Genomic DNA, 16,446 nt, shown 5'->3' with positions numbered 1-16,446 from the left:
ATAGACTAGGAAAACTGCCTTAAAATATTTAGACTTGAGGGGAAGCTTCGTTAACAAACTATACCACGGCAATCAGCACTCTTATACGACGAGAGAAATTATTGAGACGTGGAGAATTCCCTTGAAATAAATCTGGTTTGCGAGACAAATGCTTGTATGTATTGAATCTCTTAAAAGATGAGGGGGGAAATTTGCGCTCACCAAGAGGGCATCGTCAGAACGAGACCACCACCAGGCGCCTTACTGAGATGTAGAGAGCTTCGCGGCCGGAACAAAGTCTCCCCTCTCCGCCGGCCCAGGGTGGAAAACGCGCTTTCCGATCGCTCAAGGTTGCGCGGACATTGTATAGCTCTAGCGTCTAGGAAAAAGCTTAAACAGGTGCGGGGGCGGCACGCATAGCGTGGGAAGCTAGCCGCCGGAATAGCTATCTCAAGTACTGCTGCTGGCGAGGGCGAAATACCTTCGTGTAATTATAATAACCCTAATAGGACTTCTTTCAAAGAAAAAAAAGAGAAGAAAAAGAAAAGGGAAACGGCTCAGAAGGCTATACTACGAGAGCTATGACTGATACTTTTCTATATATATGTATTCATCTCATCTATGGGATCGCATGCGCGCGCTGTTGGTTTTAAAGCGCAACTGTGGTAGGGAAACGGAAGGCGATATAAGCATGCGTGTCCATGATACGCACATGACAAACTGCCTTACAATATTTAGAATTGATATATATATAAACACACAAAAGCCAATATAGGCTGCTCGACACTATCTCGCGCGTTTTTATAGCGAAGTACATCAGAACCGACTCGTCGTTCCACAACAACCATTTCCTGAGTGATCGCCAGATATATGCCGAATAACTTCCTGTCATTCAATAAGAATGTCTCTCTTTCATGCAGCCTACCAATTGGCGCTGTTTCGGTTTAGACAAAACAATTTATCATTCGAGGCGCACTTGCCAAGTTTGCCTCCAATTAAAACTGCCTGCGATGCCTATAGTGCAGCTCTTATCTCACTCAACATACACAGTTTTATATACGTGCATCCGGTGCAATGCTTTCCGTTGTATCAGCAATTTCAATGTCATGGCCGATCATGTAGGCAAAAGTAGCTGTTTACTATTTACAATATCCAGAATTGATCAAACGTGAAGTTGTCACCGGCATTCTGAGTGGTTGGAAGGCATAATTTCTTGGAAAAATGGCCGCCAGAGGAGCAGCGTGAACTCGAGCGGCTTTATAGACTAGGAAAACTGCCTTAAAATATTTAGACTTGAGGGGAAGCTTCGTTAACAAACTATAACACGGCAATCAGCACTCGTATACGACGAGAGAAATTATTGAGACGTGGAGAATTCCCTTGAAATAAATCTGGTTTGCGAGACAAATGCTTGTATGTATTGAATCTCATAAAAGATGAGGGGGGAAATATGCGCTCACCGAGAGGGCATCGTCAGCACGAGACCACCACCAGGCGCTTTACTGAGATGTAGAGAGCTTCGCGGCCGGAACAAAGTCTCCCCTCTCCGCCGGCCCAGTGTGGAAAACGCGCTTTCCGATCGCTCAAGGATGCGCGGACATTGTATAGCTCTAGCGTCTAGGAAAAAGCTTAAACAGGTGCGGGGGCGGCACGCATAGCGTGGGAAGCTAGCCGCCGGAATAGCTATCTCAAGTACTGCTGCTGGCAGAGGGCGAAATACCTTCGTGTAATTATAATAACCGTAATAGGACTTCTTTCAAAGAAAAAAAAGAGAAGAAAATGAAAAGGGAAACGGCTCAGAAGGCTATACTACGAGAGCTATGACTGATACTTTTCTATATATATATATGTATTCATCTCATCTATGGGATCGCATGCGCGCTGTTGGTTTTAAAGCGCAACCGTGGTAGGGAAACGGAAGGCGATATAAGCATGCGTGTCCATGATACGCACACGACAAACTGCCTTACACTATTTAGAATTGATATATATATATACACACAAAAGCCAATATAGGCTGCTCGACACTATCTCGCGCGTTTTTATAGCGAAGTACATCAGAACCGACTCGTCGTTCCACAACAACCATTTCCTGAGTGATCGCCAGATATATGCCGAATAACTTCCTGTCATTCAATAAGAATGTCTCTCTTTCATACAGCCTACCAATTCGCGCTGTTTCGGTTTAGACAAAACAATTTATCATTCGAGGCGCACTTGCCAAGTTTGCCTCCAATTAAAACTGCCTGCGATGCCTATAGTGCAGCTCTTATCTCACGCAACATACACAGTTCTATACACTCTAAAGACTAAGGGAGTGCCGGGCACTCTCTTTGAGGGAGTAGCTGCTTGTCCCATATTTCACTCTCTTTTCGAGAGTAGATCGACCCTCTTTGAGAGAGAGTAGGTCAACTCCTCCTGACAGAGTTTTGTTACTCCACCGCAAGGGATTGCTAGTACTCTTCCGCAGAGTGATAATACTCTTCCCACAGGGAGTGCTAGTACTCTTTCGCAGAGTGCTAATACTCTCCCCGCAGGGTTAATAGTACACCGCCAGACCGAGTACTTCTACTCCCCCAAACAGAGTGCTTGTATTCCTTCAGAACAGAGTGCTAGTACTCTTCCCAATACCCTCTTAGCCAAGTCCTGGTCACGCATGCAGGCAGGAAATCAGATCAAATTAGGGCCGCTGATATACTGTTCCCTAGGCGGCTCCTCAGAGACACTGGCCCGATTCCAAGCGGCCTTCAGAATAGGCGTGAGCAAAGTTATGCAGGATTTTAAAGTCACTTTTTCCTGGCTATTTGCTGCCTACCGTGAGGCGTGACTGCTCTGAAGCGGCCTATGCGTATGCGTCACGAACGCCACTGAGGAGAAAAAGCGAATTAACACTTAATCTGCAAATATCTTCGAAAGTTTCACTATCAGGAGTCACACAATCTAATTAGAATACAATTGTCAAGGGAATCACATACTTATCAAGAATCACAATGCTCTATACATCATGTGAATTCGAACCCGCGTACACTCGCATTTGACACAATTCAAAACACACATCATAACCATTACACCACAGCGCCGCCACGCCCAGTAGTGTTCTTTTAGAGGTTATATATATACCAAACGTATTTGATGAATCGGCTGTGGTGGGTGGGGTTTCTCTGCAGTGTGCTGTGTTGTTGTGTACTGGAATACGTGTGCGTTTGCATCATTTCCATTCCTTGCTACGACTAACGAAGGAAGACAACGTAGACGACAACGTGAGAACTATTCACGGCTTGTCGTCACCGCAGGAAAATAACAAATGTGCCGTTCAGCTCAAGATCGAGTGCTTTTCCAGTCCATGCATTATATGTTCTCCAAAATCCGCGGATACAAAGTATTGCGCCAACCATCCACGTATGTGAATTTAATTCGCGCGTATACTGGTGAGCAACTGCGACGCCAGTACCAGGCATTTCGACGTGCCTCACGCTGCCGTGTAGGCGTTCTTTTCAAGTGCATTAGTTTAGAGTTTGGTTCAGTCCGCTGTGAGCTGTTGTCCTGCATTAGCAGCGGATCGTTAGCGTTTTGAAGCGCATGCATTTCAACATTTGGAGACTGCTTATGCCGATAGCCGCGTCAAATGCATTGGCACGCATGTTTAAATGACTAATGTGTCCACTTGTTACGTGTGCACTGCTCGTATCCTGTGGCAGTGCTCGTTCTAAAAGCTTCGAAGACCATCTACACTCATGCGTGTGTTCAATTTATATATGCACAGGATGGACTTGCCGGCTAGTTGGTTGAGCATTTTAGAAGAAACAGCGCAACACAAGGACGACGCAAAAACATGCCACACCACGAAGCGCTGGTGTGGTTGATGCTTTTTTTCGTCCTTGTGTTTGCGCTGTTTTTTCTTCCACGATACACGCACACCACAGGTACGCGAAAGTTTAGGAGCATAAGTGGTTAACTCTGTTTTCCCCATTTTCTCTCGGTGTCAATGGCACAGTGCGTTGCCCGGAATTGTGCACGCTTACCCCCATATGCAGAAATGCATCATAACTTGAAGCCCATGCTTGACTTGATCTAAATGACGCAAGTCGTGAACGCACCAAAAGAAAGGCAGTGAGCGTCTGGGGGACGTTCGCACCAGGCGTCGTTTATACAAAGTCAAGCATGAGCTTTGTATTAAGATACATTTCTGAATACGGGGGCTAGACATCTGCTTCTTCCAGAAAATGTCGAAGAAACGCCCGCCAAAACCAGGCACATTCGTAAACTTAACTAGGAAATACGAAGCTCCATAGAAAAAAGGAAGAGTGGTATTAAAAGCTTTCAGTATTTTTCTTTACTCCAAAATAGTTGCGCTCTCGTGGCTTCACTGTACAGAGATAGTGCAGCGTTAGCTAGAAAGCATGAATTTCCTAACTCCATGCCAAAATAAGCATGTAAAATTATTTAGGTGCTAGAATCCAGGGTTTGTAGCGATCCTTGAAAATCCTTTATTTCTAAAATGCCATTTTCAAGGCATTGAAAACCCTTGAATTTTTAGAAGTACTGGAAAGTCCTTAAACTTGTACACTTGGCTAGACTTAGCAGACATTGCCAAGCGCTTTTTTTCCCTTCTGTGACACTCTTTCGCATGTCACAGAAAATTGTCTCTGGAGGTAATAGATGGAAAGCGACATCCTTAATGTTGAAATTACAAAGGAGCTGCAGATACCAGTTTTATGCACATGGAACCGGCGACAAATGTGCTTGGAGGAGCAGAAGCAGGAAGCTCAACAGTTGAGGCATTCGAAGAGAAGCCGTGAAGAGTAAATTGAGAGCGACAGACACAATAAAAAGAAATTAGAAATGACTATTGCTTATTTGATGGTGAAAAAAGCTGAGGCAACAGATGACATCACATACACTGTCAAACCAAACAGTATTCAAAAACTGCAAATGTTGCAGGTCCAAGTAGTTAATTGTGCTATTGCAGAAAAACTGAGCGCTTTCTTGAAATGCTTCCTTGTGTGCGTTTAGTGGTGGGCGGTGAAAGGCAAATTAGCAGTCTTTCAAATGTTTGAAATCACTGAAATGCGATTTGTTTTTTCTTTTGTTTGCATTAAAGTTAACGGTGTTCTTGAACAAGTTATTGCCTGTCCAAACTACTACACACATTGCACGAGGTCCTTGAAGTTACTGTGTCGGGGCCTCGAAAGTCCTTGAAAACCATTGAATTTTTTTCTTCAATATTGCTACGAACCCAGTAGAACAACTGTCATGGAGTAAAAACCTTGGCTGAACAGGGGCTTATACGCAGAGCACAGGAAGACTAGAAATGCAGTAGTAGGCATGGAGAGCCCTGAAAAAAATGTGCCACATCTGCTCGTCTGCCTTATGTTTCTGCACCGACTGTCGCATATTTAATGGAAGTGCACTTTCTGTTCTACTCCAATAAACGCAACATTACGAACTCCAGTGTGGGGCAGTCCTTCAGCCAGTGCAGAACTTTTTCTGTACATCCGAGTCAGCTCTGTCATTTTTCCAGCATTGTAGTACAAGATTTGTTAAACTAGTTTAGCAGAATATGAGCAGTATACTCTTAAATTAGCTGTTTATTTGTATGCACAAGTTCAGGTCCTCAGTTTGGTTGCATGACAAATTGCCATACCTCAATAGATACAAGAAACAATTTTATTACAGTTTAATAAAATCCAAACAGTAATAATCACAATATAATGACATACATTTCTTTTGGTACGTATACAGCCCATGTCTTCGCAGTGTATAAATTCAACTATACACCGCAAGTACTGTGTCCTGACCACTATTATTCACATGTGTAAAACCATCACAGCAATTCAACAAATATCACAGTAATTAGTGACATACACTTTGTAACTGCTTTAAATGAGCATAATGTATACAAATGGTCCCTGTGTACCTACACATGACTAGTGCCACCCGAGTACTATTACTCACAGGTGTAAAACCAACAAAGCAGTTCTTTAAAAAATATCACAGCGCTTAGTGACGTACATGCTGTAACTCCCTTGTAGAAACTTAATACAAACACGTGAGGACACAGAAAGCTAGCAGTGGGCATACATGGGAATACCACCGCCTCAATACTAATTCACAAGTGTAAAACCAACCAAGCAGTTCTTTAAAGAATATCACAATGCTTAGTGACATACATTTTCTAACTAGCTTATATAAGCTTTATACAAACATGAGAACATACACAAAGCTAGCGGTGCACCCGCATAGAAGTGCGGCCATCTGAACACGATTATTTGCAAGTGTAAGCTCAACAGAACAGTTCGTTATAGTGACGCACATTTTGTAACTGCCTTATACAAGCTTAGTGCAAGCACAAGAATGCAGAAAAATATAAATTAAAAACTTGCTCTATGCATACACAAACAGATCAACACAAATGGTAAACACCGCTTTGAAGACAAATGTGACTGTGGCAAAGCGCAGGGCTGTGCCGGTTGAAATTGCCACCCACAAAAGTATTGAGCAATGCTTAAACCACAGGCAATAAAGTGCTGAAAGACTGCGTCTCTAACGTAACTATTTTAATTCAAATTTCTTGAATATAGGGCTCGCTTGCAGATAAGGCATCTGATCCAACTGACCTGATTTTACACCTGCTACATGCATACAATGCACTCAGATATAACTGGTAATAATAATTATAAAAGGCATTTAAAAACTTGATAGTATGATGAAGATGCACGACTAGAAAAGTTCTGTCCCCCTCGTACTTGTTAAAAAGGTGCAAGTACGACACATGTTCTTTTTTTCCTCAATTTTTGCATTAATGGACAGCCGGGAACCTCGAACCGACACAAAAAAAAAGATACTGCTATGTTAATGGTGTTATGAATAATTTTTTGTGAAAGCTTTTTTACAGACAAGTTGCAGTCTCGTTTCTGGAGGTTGAGCTGTATCTTGCAATATAACTTGAAAAGTGGTCACATGGGAGCATGACACTATATCATAATGTTAGTTTCAGTTGACTCTTGCCCTACAAGTCGCTGCTCACTGTGGCCAGTGATGCAACAGCAGTGTCTGTGTGATTTTCATCACACTTCTGTCCTATGCCATTCTTACCAGAGTTGGCGGCACATACCCAAATTTCGATAGTGTTGCTTTCTGAGGTGGTTGCTTTTGATTTGCTCAATATCAGTTGGCACTTCAGCTGCATCAAACTTCTTTTTTACCTCTTCAACAACAACATCAACAACAATCTTATGACACCTGTGTTGTCCTTCTAGTTGCCTACAAAGACCAGTCAATCTAGCAACAACACTGACAGTCTCTACTATCTTGTAATGGGGGAGAGGTGTGTCCCACCATGTGTTCCACATTGTTGTCACTATGTGGGCTGGCTGGCGAGGCAACAACTGTAATATGTTTGCATTTGCATATATTAAAGTGATGCTTGTACTGTGTTATAACACCTAACTTAGTCTTGCACTTGCTGCACAATAACACTGGCTCACAGTCGTGGTGAAAAGCTTTTGTATGTTGAGCAAATGAGTTGTATCCACTACAAAAAAAGTCAGTGATAGCACACATGTTGCTCTACCAGGCCTGGTGTGGTTCCTTCTGACACTGCTGCTGATGCTGACGCGCTGCTGCTTGCCTCGTACACTGTTGCAGCTGCAGTAGACGTGGCAGTCTCTGTATCTATTGCTGCCGTGTCATCTGTCATGGTAACTTCCAAGTGGTACCGGGCTCACTTCTGCAACAGAGATGTTGTTTGCCCCTTGAGGGCTCTCACGATCAGGGCCAATAATTTCGTAGGCATTGTCTCCTGCATCAAAGAACCAATAAGAACAGCATGAATTAATAAACATAGCTCTAAAAAGTACGGACATCAAGACTTAACCACAAGCTTTGCACATAAGTGACCGGGCTAAATGAATAATACTTGCAGGAGGAGTTACAATTGTTTGTGTATATTACAGTAAAGCCTCATCAGAAGATATTCAAGAGGCACGGGAAACATGTCTCTCGAAACCAAAAATTTTGAGACACTTAGGAGCCAGAATAGATCACTTTATTATGCATCATCACTAAAGTATGTTTTGATATATCTGAAGGAATAAATGCTCAGGGTGGCTTAAAGGGCCCCTAAACCACTTCTCGACATTTTTTGAACATTTCAAGCAAACACACGTATCGAAATCAGAATGCCGTCACGATCGACGAAGCCAAATGCCAGAGTGCGTAGCACTGCCGGAGCACCACAATATGAAGAAAATGACCCCGTGCGCCTCTCTGGACCTATCCTACACCCCCCAGTTTGTCCTGACGTCACCAGGCTGTCTCTGATGATGTCACCAGTTTCCGGTGCTGTCGATTGGTCGAACGAAAGTGTACGACTGCTGGCAAGGCCTGCAAGCAAATACACACACTCCTTCTTCCTCGTCGCGTTGCGCGCAATGCCATTGTGGGCAGCCAATGGGGGCAAAGAACAGAAACGCCAACAGAAGGGTCTCCCTATGAGGCTCTTCAACACGAGTCACCATATAGTTCCGTTGTATTAGCGCCACCCCTCGCAGGACGACGGGCCAGCGCGGCAGCAACAGAGCTCGTTGGTGTTGGCCTGTCCCGTAACATTTGGAGGTGTACTAGGCAAGGAAAAGACGATACTGTCCATATGGCGTGTACCAGATGAAAGAGTAAAATGAGTGGGGACTACTTTTCGATAATCAAACACACGTAGCTCCACTATTACTGCACCGTTTCGAAAAATTCTCATGGCTACCTGTTCATTGCCTTATTGTGTAGAACTGCAACACCGCAACTAAATTTCAACCTTGGTAGTTTAGGGGCCCTTTAAAGAAGACATTCACAGCTTTTTAGTGACTGTAGATTGTATTAGCTTCCTTCCCAACTTCTGGAATTTAAACACTTCACTTTGCAAGCCTTGTTGCTCGCAGTACCTTTGAGGTGCTCTTAGACGCTCGTCAGCTTCAACTGCCGACACTTTCTGCCCTGCACTGTCCTCGTTGCCCTCCTTTTCTGGTTCATGCTAAAAGAGACATGCGCGATTGACTTGTGTAAGGATTGCGTGATCTTTACGCCCTTCGGAGCACACAAGGTGCACAAAGTGAATGTGTCTGGGTTGTGTCCCTTCGAAGTAGTGAATACTTAAAAAAATCATCCTTAGTAACAAAGGTGTCTCTTGTATACAGTATTGTTAACGTGGCAAACGTCGGAAAACCAACCAAACCATTTTCAGATGTCTCTTACAACCAAGTGCATATTGTAATGAGATTCTACTGTACTGAATATTTTTCAACTATGGATCATCTGCATGTACATATAGTCACAAAGACATGTTGTGTGGAATGGCGAATCGGGAAACAGTTCGTACTCTTACTTTTTGTCCCTAACATAAGCAGCTGATAACAATATGATAAAAAAGCAGGCAATGAGGCTAGAATGGAACATAATCCTTCAGCTCTAAACAGTTTTTTGGGCCCACATCATTCCCGCATATGACATAAGGAAACAACTCGATTGCAGTAATGGCTGCATGTGATCCGAGTTGATTGAAACAAACTATACGTAAGGTTGTCCTGTATGTAATTTTATCAGAGTACTTTTTAGATGTCTTGCTGGTGATCCTGGCTGCGCGATGCTTCTCATGCTTTTTGGCACGATTCCTTTTTTTCCACTCTACTTTTTTTTCAGATTTTCTCCCCTTTCCCTTCCCCCTTGTGTAAAATAGCACACTTGAAGTATCAAATCTGTTTAACTAACGTGTGTATCAAACCTGTTAACATGTGTGCTTTTCTGTGGTCTGTGTTGTATTTTTGCGCTACACAATTCAATTCAAGATGAAAGATGGAACGTCCCTGCCTTTAGTTTAATTGTGTGCGTGTGTGTGTGTATATGTCTCTCTCATGTTTTGAAATATATGTACATTCAGGAGTGCCTGCATGCCCTTCTCTCCTGCTCCAGTGACGAAAAGGAGAGCCTGTTTATGTACCGTAGTAAAAAATTCAAAGGTTTTCGCTGTGCCCATTACATCCCTTATCATATGGATCTGTCACAATACAGAGTAGCAGTGGTCCATAATACTAGCCCATCTCAACATTATTATAAATTAACACATACCGACATGCTGCGAAACAGCTGTTGCAAAGCCGCTGGTGAAGGCAATTTCCGCAGCACTGCAGTGGTACAGCCGAGTTCCACCTGTATAGTGACAAATCCATATGCGTGTTAGCAACTCAGTAGTTGCTGATGGTTTCATAAGCTTTACACTACACAATAAAGTAATCTAGACAACTTTATTGGAACAAATGCACATAATTAGGACACCACCTAAACACTAACACGATTAATTGCCCCCAATCTCTCACTCACTAAGGGATAATACTACTGAAACATCGGTGGAGAGCTCAGATTAACACAGCCCATAAAGGACAAGCGTTCTTTGAGGAAAACAGCTATAACAGCGGTTAGTTTTCTTGATCATTTTATGTGGTAGCTTTGATTTAAATGTCATGCAGTACTATAAAATACGAAGTGCCGCATTTCTAGCAGCAGAAGGCGTCGTCAGGCTCATGGTACAACAGATTTTTGCACTGTTTGTCAGTGAGCCGACACATACAAAGAAAACCGAATTCACACATACATATACAGTGTCAAGTGCACTTCTCCTTCTGAAAACGCAGCCACCAGTTCCAATGTTGCTGAAAGGAAAGGTTATATAAAGTGCGAGACTGCATGGAACTGCCACTTATGACTGTAAATGTATGGTCTGCTGATTGCAGAGGTAGTCACATGCTATTTCTAGTCTCTTTTAGAAGCATTACTAAAGAATAAAGTAAAATCTATTCATAAGTCACGAATTTCATGCATCCACAGTTTGGCTAAATAACCTGTGAGAAAAAGACATGTTTACCTGGAATAGCAACCTTTTTTCCTGCTGCAAAACTTTCCTTCGAATTAATGAAATAACTTTACAGCGTCATAATGCGTTTCTCGCAACTACTTGCTGGCAGTGGCGAGTTAGTGTTTATATCCGACTCATTGGGCGACAATACTGCCAAACACAAATGCTTCACGAACACGAGAATACGTCCCTCGCAGAGAATAGCAACCATATATGCCTCTGTGAGACATGATCGCACCTTTGTGGTCAAAATGTACATTAGAACGACATCACCATCTCATTAAAAAAAAAGCCTCCGTACAAGGCAGCCGCCAACTGCATAATGTGAAATTGCAACTGATGTCCACTTACTGGTGGCCTGTGTTTGAGTCACTTTTGGCAGTTGACTGGGTGCTGAGAAATGCACGTCCTGGGTTGTCCCTGCAAAACATACAGGGTTATGTCAAATGTTGAAAATATATATATGCCGGCATTTCATCAGTCGCAAAACAAACGAGTAAACTAATAAACAACTGTAATGTAAACAGAGTACACATCATAAGATAGGCTGTTAACTGTTAATGCATTACGCAAAAAACCTGATGCATAGGAAAGACTATATGTATACACACGAAACTGACACACAATTTAATTCGCTCTAGGTTTTTCCGTGCAGTATATTCAAATTATTATGTCTCGTGGTTAGAGCAAAATTAGTGTAAATTACGAACTAAATTATCTACCCTGGAAACTTTTCTTCAATATGCACCTGTGCGCGCTTCGAACGAGTAGTGTTGTAAAATTTACGTACATGGCATTTAACATAGTTGCTGAACACGGATTTCCTTTGCCCTGTGTCGTGTACAGTGAGCTACATATATCTGCCCCCCCCCCCTTTTTGTACTAGCCATACTGCGTGCCACTGCACCTATACGCACGTCAATAAACCTCACGACACAGAAATAAAAAAAGCGCCAATCACCCATGCCTGCATGTTGTAGTGGGCCTAACCTAACCAAGCATGGGCTGTTGCTTTTTATAGTAAACACAGGCACCGTGCTCATTGCAAGTATGTATCATGTCGCTAAGCAAATATGCAATTTCATTGTACCACTATTTTTTTATCACATGGATATATCTGTTGAGAGACAAGACAAAAAGCAGTCACTTCTCAGAACTAATCAGCTTTCTTAAAACACATTTTTAACTTTTCAATGACACTTGCTGCTATGTGTTTGTCTCCAGAGAGCATACTTGATTTGACTTTCCAATCAGAGACATTACATAAATATACCATGTTAAGATGACTGCCTGGAGCACGTGAGAATTTTCATCTTCGTGTAACATACTGTATCTTGATTTTGTTGACATTTGGTCAAATGGTACACCCAATATACCCACATACTAGTTTTCTTGTCCAAATAACATGCCAATGTATTTTGATTTTTTGGCATTGGCTCCTCTGCACTACGTGAAGTCGCGCTGCACTGGCTCTTTCACATCCTCGTGTCCTTGCAGCTGCCTTCTTGCGTTATATAAAGCGGGTGCCTGAAAAATATCGTATGCAAAAGTCAACACAAGGGCATGGTGCAAAACAACATCAAGACAGTCAAGGCCATGGCAATAAAAAAGTCTTAGCTCTTAGTCTTCCTAGTGAAATGCATGCAAAACATCCAAATGACTGCAACAGCCAACTGCTAAACTTCAATTTTTAGATTTAAGCAAAAAAACAAATAAACCACAGTTCATCCTTGTTTTTCATGAATGTTAGAATACTCCTGCTAATGAATAGAATATTGGTCATTTTCAGACGCCATAGGTCTGTCATGAGTCTGGTGTATCGCAAACACCACTTGTTACACATCCTAAGCACGTGCCCAGTGTGCCCCCCCCCCCCGCACCATCCCTGGTTGTGCCACTGCTGAAGCCATAATTTGAGGATTATAGCTGCAAACATGATGCTCAGTAGGGATGAAAATATTGTCCTTCAGCTCAATGGATATGTGGATGTGCCTATAAAAAAGGGCAACAAGGCTTGTTATGGCAAGCTTACCCACATTTCAATACTAACAAGTTCACTGTGGCCTGCATCTAAGCTTACTAAAAGGCATGAACTTATTTTCATGCATGAGGTGCGCAGTGGAGTTCATTTTTGACAGACCCGACTACTGCTGCAGTTTGAAATCTAGCATTTTAGATTCTTGTAGGCATGTAAAAGTTGCAGTTAAACCGCAGTTATTAGTTTATTACACCAACCTATTGTTCCGTGTACGACAGACTGGTAACACGGAATTAAAGCAACATTTCATTTTGATATTTTATTTCTCTACTAGAAATATTCAAGCGATAAACACATCTTGATCTGCCATGCTATAGCAAAATGCACACATTACGCTTGTAACCCCCAGAGGAAGGCTGATTTAGCTGTTCATATGACACAACTCTGACACGCCAACTCATATTAGCAAATGCACAGGCATGTCCAAAACAATAAGCGTATGCAAAGCGCCCCTGCAATTGTTTTTCCACACAGCAGCCGTTATATTCGATGCCGATGCGTAACTAGCTGCTCGACAATTCACCGACTTCGTAGACATAAGCATCCTTTCAGTTTCGCACCGTGCACGAAAACCGCAACAGGAGACAAAACCAGACCTATAACCACACCATTTCAACATGAGCAAAAACAGTTCACTCTTAGGGATAAACACTGTGAGAGCGATTTAGTACGCGACGGCGACGAGCGACGGCTTCGTGCGACAAAACGGGCCGTCGCTTTAACAGATGGCTCGGTTCTGGAAATCTAGAAATCGCAGCTCGTCGCCCAGAAGTGCTATGAGCGACTAGCCAATAGCGCGAAGCCGGAACTGGATGTACATACATCGCTCAAATACTACCGATTGTCGCGCGGAACGAGCAAATGATTCAATTTTTATACGTGCAAGGATAAGAACGTACTGCAAGACCTCCGGAAATATTTTATGCTACTTTTTATAGTAAAACACATCAACGTAAATTACTAAAGCACGCGTCACGCGTGACTGCAGCCCTCATGCCGGCAACACCGGGGAGGCGTCGCTCAAAATCGTCGCTCGCACGGAGTACGACTTGTAGGCGACGAGCGAACGCGACAGCCATCTCCGTCGCGTCGCTTGTACCTGCCGCGCGCAAGATCGCTTATATGGGGTTTATACTTTTTTCAGCATAAGACACGGATTCCTCATGCGTTTTCAGTAAGTTCAAGATAACGCGCCCAACTGACCTCTTGCAGCATGCAGCTGAATGCCTGCGGCAAAGTTTCTAACTAGCACTGGTGCTGCACGTAACTTCAGTGGTCGCAGATTCCCCCTGCGCGAGACACCGTCAAGCGCGCGGTTTACTTATAAAAAAAAAAGGCATGCTGCCAGCAAAATGACGTTTTCTGTTATGTGATTCCTTAGTTCAACAGCATTCGGTACACAGTAGACTGCCAAACTGAATAAATTCAAACACACAAAACGCACGCTAATCACGCTCCGCATAGGCTCGGAATCACGGGCTGGTGAATTAACCATTTTAAGCGTCCTCTCGCCTGGCGTCTTATTGAACATACCATAGTTCTGGCAGCGTTTTCGATTTTTAAAGCTCTTACGGACAACGACAAAGTGATAAAATCACATGCAGTTATCGCGACGACTGGCTTTTTCGATTGACATCGAGAGACACAGCGCGTATGCCTAGTCCTTTGTCAATCGCGTCGGCTAAGCGCAGCGACGACTTCCTGGCGATAGCATGACATATACGGACAATGTGCACCTAAGTTAGAATTCACTTACCGTGGAGGATTTGCTGTTATATCCAAGGCATGACGAACGACAGTCGTGTGTTCGTGGCGACGCGAGATGGCTGACATACGATCTCCCTTGGCTGGCCTTTGCTGCTGAAATGCATTGGCTGCTGCTGTGCTGCTCGGCGGACGGTCACCTTTCTCCGGTGCTGTGTTGTTCCGCGATCTTGAGCGCGCGCGCGCGCGGTGGAGCAACTCCGAGTGAAAAAGTAGAGCGCTCGATACGCGTTCCGTTGAACTGCGGCGGCCTGTTCTCTTAGAAGCAAAACGATGTGTTCTTTGCTCAGCGTGCATGAATGATACATTGCCATGTTCGGGGCCAGCCACCTACAGTTGAAGCAGAAGATTACGCTACGTTTTGTTTTCTATTGCCGCAAGAGTCTCTCTTTTCTAATGTCGCAAGAGTCTTTTCACTCTCTCTCTCTGAAGGGGAGAGTGAAAAGCACATTTCACTCTCTCCTTGGTGACAGAGTGAACAATGCATTTCACTCTCCTCGACATTTTGCGAGAGTAAAACGACGCTTTGAAGAGTGAACCGGCAGCTTCACTCCTGCGATACCCTCCCTAGTTTTTAGAGTGTATACGTGCATCCGGTGCAATGCTTTCCGTTGTATCAGCAATTTCAATGTCATGGCCGATCATGTAGGCAAAAGTAGCTGTTTACTATTTACAATATCGAGAATTGATCAAACGTGAAGTTGTCACCGGCATTCTGAGTGGTTGGAAGGCATAATTTCTTGAAAAAATGGCCGCCAGAGGAGCAGCGTGAACTCGAGCCGCTTTATAGACTAGGAAAACTGCCTTAAAATATTTAGACTTGAGGGGAAGCTTCGTTAACAAACTATAACACGGCAATCAGCACTCGTATACGACGAGAGAAATTATTGAGACGTGGAGAATTCTCTTGAAATAAATCTGGTTTGCGAGACAAATGCTTGTATGTATTGAATCTCTTAAAAGATGAGGGGGGAAATTTGTGCTCACCGAGAGGGCATCGTCAGCACGAGACCACCACCAGGCGCCTTACTGAGATGTAGAGAGCTTCGCGGCCGGAACAAAGTCTCCCCTCTCCGCCGGCCCAGGGTGGAAAACGCGCTTTCCGATCGCTCAAGGTTGCGCGGACATTGTATAGCTCTAGCGTCTAGCAAAAAGCTTAAACAGGTGTGGGGGCGGCACACATAGCGTGGGAAGCTAGCCGCCGGAATAGCTATCTCAAGTACTGCTGCTGGCGAGGGCGAAATACCTTCGTGTAATTATGATAACCCTAATAGGACTTCTTTCAAAGAAAGAAAAAAGAGAAGAAAAAGAAAAGGGAAACGGCTCAGAAGGCTATACTACGAGAGCTATGACTGATACTTTTCTATATATATATGTATTCATCTCATCTATGGGATCGCATGCGCGCTGTTGGTTTTAAAGCGCAACCGTGGTAGGGAAACGGAAGGCGATATAAGCATGCGTGTCCATGATACGCACACGACAAACTGCCTTACACTATTTAGAATTGATATATATATATACACACAAAAGCCAATATAGGCTGCTCGACACTATCTCGCGCGTTTTTATAGCGAAGTACATCAGAACCGACTCGTCGTTCCACAACAACCATTTCCTGAGTGATCGCCAGATATATGCCGAATAACTTCCTGTCATTCAATAAGAATGACTCTCTTTCATGCAGCCTACCAATTGGCGCTGTTTCGGTTTAGACAAAACAATTTATCATTCGAGGCGCACTTGCCAAGTTTGCCTCCAATTA

The 16,446-nt window shown here is 43.4% G+C and overlaps 1 protein-coding gene across 3 annotated transcripts; it reads right to left on the bottom strand.

Annotated features, from left to right (window-relative positions):
- Positions 1 to 5,648: 5,648 nt before the first annotated feature.
- LOC142580049 (uncharacterized) lies at positions 5,649 to 14,891 on the bottom strand. Of its 3 annotated transcripts, XM_075690801.1 has the most exons (5): positions 14,674 to 14,891; positions 12,264 to 12,406; positions 11,231 to 11,299; positions 10,096 to 10,176; positions 5,678 to 7,780 (listed from the first exon to the last, which is right to left on the bottom strand). In XM_075690801.1, exons 2-5 carry the CDS (start codon positions 12,310 to 12,312, stop codon positions 7,668 to 7,670), a joined length of 312 nt encoding a protein of 103 aa, XP_075546916.1. In that variant the 5' UTR covers positions 12,313 to 12,406; positions 14,674 to 14,891; the 3' UTR covers positions 5,678 to 7,667. The 3 variants fall into 3 exon arrangements, 2 of the variants coding, with proteins under 2 accessions (XP_075546916.1, XP_075546915.1); XM_075690800.1 differs by lacking the exon at positions 14,674 to 14,891 and having other exon boundaries at positions 12,264 to 12,722; XR_012827548.1 differs by lacking the exons at positions 10,096 to 10,176; positions 14,674 to 14,891 and having other exon boundaries at positions 5,649 to 7,780; positions 11,231 to 12,722.
- Between the last annotated feature and the right edge of the window lie 1,555 nt (positions 14,892 to 16,446).

This window comes from Dermacentor variabilis, chromosome 4 (assembly GCF_050947875.1).
Source record: "Dermacentor variabilis isolate Ectoservices chromosome 4, ASM5094787v1, whole genome shotgun sequence".
Taxonomy (NCBI): domain Eukaryota; kingdom Metazoa; phylum Arthropoda; class Arachnida; order Ixodida; family Ixodidae; genus Dermacentor; species Dermacentor variabilis.
The sequence above is the reverse complement of the archived record's forward strand: the minus strand, read 5'-3'. Positions and strand labels throughout refer to the sequence as shown.